We start from the raw sequence: 6,662 nt of genomic DNA, 5'->3' as shown, positions 1-6,662 counted from the left end.
TGAGCTTTGACCCCTCTCTCCTCCGGACCTCCACCTCGTCTCTCCTCCTCCTACTGCAGATCTGTGTGAGTGGAGAGGGAAGAGAGGAAAGAGAGAAAGGGTGAGAGGAGAGAGAGACGAGAGGGAGGAGAGGGAAGAGAGGAGAGAGAGAGGAGAGAGATGGAAGGAGAGAAAGAGAGAGGAGAGAGACAGAAGAGAGGAGAGAGGGAAGTGAGCGGAGAGTGGGGAGAGAGAGGGAAGATAGGGGGAGAGAGGAAAGATGGAGGAGAGGAGAGAGAGAGGAGAGAGAGGAGAAAGGGAAGATGGAGGAGAATGAAAAGAGAGGGAAGATAGAATGGAAGAGTGAGAAGAGAAAGGAGAGAGAGAGAGTGGAGAGATTAAGCAGATTCCCTTGTGCCATCTCTGTCCACTTGATCATGATGGCAACCATTAATGTATGACATTCACTACACAATCGAATTAAGAGCAGGATAGCTTCAGTTGGGAAAAACATAACAATCTGATCCCAGCAGCTTTATTAAGTGCTAATAAAGCATAATTAAGTGCTCATAATGCATATTAAGTGCTAATAAAGAATAATGAGTACATACGGGCATGAGCATGGCGCAGTCGTCAGGGCGACACAGCTTGGTGATACAGTGCAGGAAGATGGTGGACATCTTCTGGTTGCGGTGCTTGACGAAGCGGAACACCTCGAAAGAGAAGCGGCCCATCTGGCTCTTGCCGTTCTCCAGAACCGTCGTCTGCGGGTCCTTCTGGCACCTGGGTCCAAACCAGAGATGACAGAACCCACCATGAACGGGTCTCAGACCCAGATTACACTGTGGGCTAAACCTAAACCTAAACGGTGCCTAATCTGGAGCGTGAGAACATAGAGCCTTGCCCGGCGTGTTTTGCTCAAAGAGAAGGGCCAGAGGCTCCAGGCCTTAGGCTTACTGTACATGTTGCACTTGGTGAGCTGAAAGTATAGTTACTCTTCTACTGTTACTATATGGTTCCTGTTCTGTTTATGGTTCCTGGGTACAGGGCACAGTTCCTGAGCTTAGGTTCTTGCTATCACATACAGAGAGCAAACAGTGTAAACAGAGCTCATGCAAGGATCTTGGTGTCCCCCCTCATCTCCAACCAATACGACCCCCCCCCCCCCCCCCCCCCCCCCGCCCAAATCAAACCCTAGAGGGCCCTCTCCTCACTGCAGATGCACCCAACCCCCCCCCCCCCCCCCCACCCCTTTGTGCAATCCAGATCAAACCCAAGGGGCCCCACCAAACCCTGAGGCCGTCTCTGCCCCTGAAAGCAGCTTCTCAGCCCCAGAGCCCATTGTGTGTCTCCTGGACAATGGCGGCGCTCCGGAGAGGGTAATGGGGGCCCTTTTCAGACGCGGCGCAGAGTGGGACATAAACATGCAGCATTACCCGAAGAAAAGGTCGTAGTGGACGTGGTCGTTAGGGTTCCCCGAGGGAGTGGCGTAACAGTAGTCCATCAGGACGCTCCATCTGGAACACACAGCACAGCACAGCGCAGCGCAGCACGGCGCGGCGAGGCGAGGCGCGGCGGAGTCATTCAGAGATGCAGACTGGATGACCTGGTCCAGCACAACAGCAGCCACTCACAAGTGGACAGCAGGGGCCGAGCGCTAGCCCAACCGCCCCTGGCACTGCCTCTCAGCCCAGCGCGTGGAGATGAAACCAGTTTAAGTGGGCGGGGGAGGGGTGGGTGGGTGGGTGGTTGGGGGGATGGACGGACTATTTATCCTGAGTTTCACCGAAACATGACCATCAAACAAACAGCATACAGTATACAGTCCTAGTATGAATGTAGAGATATTGTGACTACATGACGTAACATGGGCAATGACTTTTGGACAACAATATGTAATATTGATGGGCGGTGAATCATATTGCATAATTTAACATAGCAAAAACTAATGCAATGCAACCACAACTAAGAGGCTAATGTTTGACTGACTAATGGATTTGATATCACGTCTCATATAAATTCCATATCAAAGACGTCAGCAGCACCTGCGGTCGAGGTTGGTAGCCTTCACCGCAGCAAACACTCGAGTCTTCAGAGCCAGTCCGCCCATGGGGATGGACAGCTGCTGGTAATAGTTTGAGTCCTATTGACACACACACACACACACACACACACACACACACTGAGTGCTTTTCTTGCCATACATCAGATTTAGTCATTATATAAAGTTTTACCTGAGGGATGTGTGTGTGTGTGTGTGTGTGTGTGTGTGTGTGCATGCGTGCATATGTGTGTTTGTGTCTGTGTGTCTGTCTGTGTGTGTGAGCCTACTCACATTGTACAGCACCAAACTCAGTGTGCTCACAAACGTGCCATTGCTGTCTTTTACAGATATTGCAGCGGAAGACCTGAAGAAAAAAAAATAGGCAATCACAATAAGAATACAGTATCCACTTCTCTGCAGTAAACAGGGAAATGTCTCCCTGCTGATGCTCTTTGGACTGGGAACCCAGAAGAATGGGCATCTTTACAGCACACTGAGGTCTGTATAGACTTACGATGTGTGTGCAGACTTACGATGCCAGTGTGTGTGTGTGTGTGTGTGTGTATGAGTGTGTGTGTGTGCGCGTGTGTGTGTGTGTGTGTGTGTGTGTGTGTGCATGTCTTTGTAGTCTTACAATGCTAGCATGTTTGATGAATGTGTGTGTGTGTGTACTTTTACGAGGCCATTGTGTATAGTCTTACGATGCCAGTGTGTGTAGACTCACGATGCCAGTGTGTGTGTGTGTGTGTGTCTGTGCATGTGTTTGTAGTCTTATAATGCTAGCATGTTTGATGAGTGTGTGTGTGTACTCTTATGATGCCAGTGTGTGTCATCTTAAGATGCCAGTGTGTGTGTAGACTCACGATGCCAGTTGCGTGTTGTTGATGAGGTACTCGAGCGGGTAGCTGCAGCTGAACTTGTACAGCAGTCCAGGGAGGTAGCTGATGAGTGTGGGGGGGTCGGGGGTGTCGATGAATCCCGACACGTTCCCCATCTGCACCATGGACGCGTTGCCGTAGGCGTTCACACCTGGAGCCGTGGACACCTGTGGGCGGAGAGAATCTCAAAAAGGAGCAGCGCCGAGGTAACATCACCTGTGACTGCTTGTGCGGCACACCTGAGGGTAGCTCCGTAACAGCTTCACACCTGAACCTACATACCTGCACCTGCATAACACCTGTGCCCACGTCAGGGGCGCCTGCAGGAATTAATGCTATGGTACGCACACCAATCAACACCACCCCCCGAAAATATTTTTCTGATATTGTACAATATTTGTCCGTTTCTCGGTTTTAGGTTTGTGCATTGGTCGGCAAAAAAAGTAGCCTACATAGTATAACATCCAAATGCAATAATACCATACAATACTCATTTGGACAACGTTACACAGCTAAGTTACTGCTAAGTTACGTTTAGTTTTGTTCAAGCATTAACGTCTGGTGTTAAACAGTGTTGTAATGCTAGTCTAACGTTCCGACAAGCACACAAATTGTCTACCTAGCTTGTTATTGCCCATCTGGAATCTCCTCTAGCTTTCCTGCCTCCATCTTCCATTCTTTCTCTTTTCGTTGTTTAAAAGAACTTGCGATATCCATGATGAGCATTTGAGTTAGTGATTTAGCGTCACATTGGGTTCTGACAACCATAATAGATAGCCGAGTAAAAGTAAACAACAAGTAGCCTAGTTGCGCGCCTGCGTGCTAATCTCTCCTGCTGAAATGAAATATGTGCGCGTGGATATACAGTAGCTCTGCATTAAGTTAATTTTGATAACGTGTTGACTAACTTCATATAGAAATTTGTAAATAGCCTGATGGCATGCGGCTAATGGGATACTGTGCATAGTTGGGAAGTTATGGTAGGCCAATTTGATGTGAATACACACGCACAAGGGTAGTTTTCTCTCCTTGATGAGTAGTCTCAAGGTACGCACAGTGCGTACGGCCGTACGCCTGCAGGCGCCACTGGCCCACGTCACACTAGTGGCCGTCAGCTACATCTCAATGGCAGCTTACACATGATATGGAGAACCACGCCACACGCACTGTAACTACATCACTCTTATGTTGACTTGTGGCTATATTACACCTGCTGCTCATTGCACCTGTGGTTCCATCATAGCCAGCTACATCACTATTACCTGGAGGATAGTGGGCTCCACCTAGATCAGGTGCCTCACTGCCATCTCTCCTAACACACACATACACAGTCTAACACACTTATTTTCTGATCAAAATCACCACACACTGATCACTATTAACATTGTTTGTTTCTTTTTTTTAATCGAACAATGCATGCTTCATCAGGTTCGCTCAGCCTTATTTTCCAAGGAGGTTATGTTTTCAACAGGGTTTGTTTGTTTGTTTATTTGTATGTTTGTTTGTCTGTTTGTTAGCAAGATAACTCAAAAAGTTGGCACTCAGAGAGCGCAAACCTCCGCCAAGCGAACACATAACCGTCTCCTGCATCCAGACAGTGATACGGATCACCAAAATGTAATTGCGTCTTCCTTGGGTCATTTCAGACCTTCCCTGAAAATTTCATCGAAATCCATCCGTAACTTTTTGAGTTATTTTGCGAACAACAAACCGACAGACACACAAACCAAGAAACAAACCTCGATGAAAATATACTGTAACCTCCTTGGCGGAGGTAATAAACAATGAATAGGGGAGAATGGAACACGCCACCGTTGCATCTCTGCCGCATCACCGGCCAGGGGGCCACCACTGCCTGCCGTGTATGATGGAAGAACAGCATGGAACACAGTGATTCTATTACCTCAGCGACACTAGAGAGGAAGCAGTTCTGGAGCCCCTGTAGGTTCTGAGAACCTATATGACTGAGTTTTACTGTACAACATGAACCACCCGCATATTTACTACCAGACGTCGAGCTATCACAGTCCTTCAGTCAAAAAGAGAAATCGCACACCAATGTTGCCGATGCAAGGTTTAATCCAACCAGTGAGAAATGCAAAGTGCTACCCTACGTTTTTCGGTCCCATTCAGACCATCATCAGTGTGGAATGGGAGTGAATGGGACTGAAAATGTTGAATAATAACTGAATGATTAATACCATGGCAGTCCATTACAAAATGCCTAATTTCTGGAAGTGGAAAACGTAAGCACCATGTTCCGGGCATGATCAAGCTGTTTGGACCAATAGCATAGCAGATGCTTCTGGCGGCATGTTATTATTACATGGCCCAGTCTCCCCATTGCAACTCAGGTTAAGTGCCTCACTCAAAGGACACAATGTTGGTAATCAGAGAAGTGCCGATTCAGCCCTCCATGGGGCCCCATGCAAAATCCTGCTAAGGGGCCAACAATTAAATCAATCAAATTCCAAAAACCAAATGTTTCTGTCTGTCCTTACAGACAATTCACTCCCTGGCTAAGGATCCAACCCAAACGGAACTCAGAACTTGCTTTCTGGCATCAATCACACAGTTTCACACACACACACACACACACACACACACACACACACACACACACACACACACACACACACACACACACACACACACACACACACACACACACACACACACACACACACACACACACACACACCTCCAGTGTGTTTCCGCAGGCCTCCAGTGTGCTAAGGCTGATGCTGAAGAGCACCGCGGTGGGAAAGGTGTTGTTGTTGATGAAGCCGCGGCAATGGGCCTCACCATGGCGACCGTTGAGGGCCAGGTCCGAGGAGGTGTATCCCGAGAAGAGCACCGGGCAGAAGTTAATCTTCAGCGTGATGGTCTGCACGCCACAGTACACACTGATGTCGCGCTCACCTGAGGAGGGTGTGTGGGTATGTGTGTGTGTGTGTGTGTGTGTGTGTATGTTAGGGGGGGAGAGACAGACAGAGACAGAGATAGGAGAAAGAGAGAGAGAGAGAGAAGGAGACAGAGAGGCATGGGAAGGGAGAGAAATACAGGAAAAGAGAAAGGGAGAAAGGCACAAAGAGATGAAGCGATAGAGAGAGGAGATAGGAGGTAGAGTGGGGGGGTATTGATAGATAGAAGAGGAGCGAGTGAGTGAATGGGAGAGAGAGAGAGAGAAACAAAGACAGATGAAAAGAAAGACATAGTATGAGTGACAGAGATCTAGTAATAATTTGGAAATGTTCAAATAATATTCCTCTGCTAGCCATTCCAATACATGAACAATATTAAGTAACGGTTGTGTTTACTTCGGAATTTGAGAGGTTCCAAGAGCACCCCGACCTGAAGCGTGTCTCTTACCAGGAAAGCGGCTGTGGAAGTTGGCGTCGCAGTTGTATCCGTTAAACTGGGCTCCGGCAGAAGGGGGTCCGCTGATCAGAAACATCACCACACACAGCCACTCCATCTCTGCACCTGAACACACAGTGAGAACCACACGCCAGGAGTGAACTTCAAATACACACACACACACACACACACACACGAAAAAACGTTTACATTAAAAACAAAAACTTGAATAAATAAGAAATAGGCAAATCCTGATTGCTATAAGACAATATGATGAAAAAAAACAACCCATGAAGAAAAGAAGAAACAGACCCCCGCAAAGAGACTTCAGGAGAACCCCAGAGAGAGAGTTCACGGGGACCCCAGGGGAACCCTTCACATGCCACCCCCCCATCCCAACT

General features: G+C 48.0%; 1 protein-coding gene across 1 annotated transcript in view; it reads right to left on the bottom strand.

The window, feature by feature from the left end:
• The window catches only part of LOC134066571 (zona pellucida-like domain-containing protein 1), an 8,473-nt gene extending 2,094 nt beyond the window's left edge, over window positions 1–6,379 (bottom strand). The window contains exons 1-8 of the mRNA XM_062521935.1: window positions 6,274–6,379; window positions 5,603–5,823; window positions 2,887–3,068; window positions 2,315–2,387; window positions 2,025–2,122; window positions 1,416–1,496; window positions 591–762; window positions 1–61 (exon numbers count right to left, since the gene is read on the bottom strand). The exon at window positions 1–61 is cut by the window's left edge and continues 66 nt beyond it. Of these exons, the coding sequence (XP_062377919.1) occupies window positions 1–61; window positions 591–762; window positions 1,416–1,496; window positions 2,025–2,122; window positions 2,315–2,387; window positions 2,887–3,068; window positions 5,603–5,823; window positions 6,274–6,379 (994 nt within the window). The remainder of the gene's footprint in view (window positions 62–590; window positions 763–1,415; window positions 1,497–2,024; window positions 2,123–2,314; window positions 2,388–2,886; window positions 3,069–5,602; window positions 5,824–6,273) is intronic.
• Window positions 6,380–6,662: the final 283 nt, after the last annotated feature.

This window comes from Sardina pilchardus, chromosome 19 (assembly GCF_963854185.1).
Source record: "Sardina pilchardus chromosome 19, fSarPil1.1, whole genome shotgun sequence".
Classification (NCBI taxonomy): domain Eukaryota; kingdom Metazoa; phylum Chordata; class Actinopteri; order Clupeiformes; family Clupeidae; genus Sardina; species Sardina pilchardus.
The sequence above is the reverse complement of the archived record's forward strand: the minus strand, read 5'-3'. Positions and strand labels throughout refer to the sequence as shown.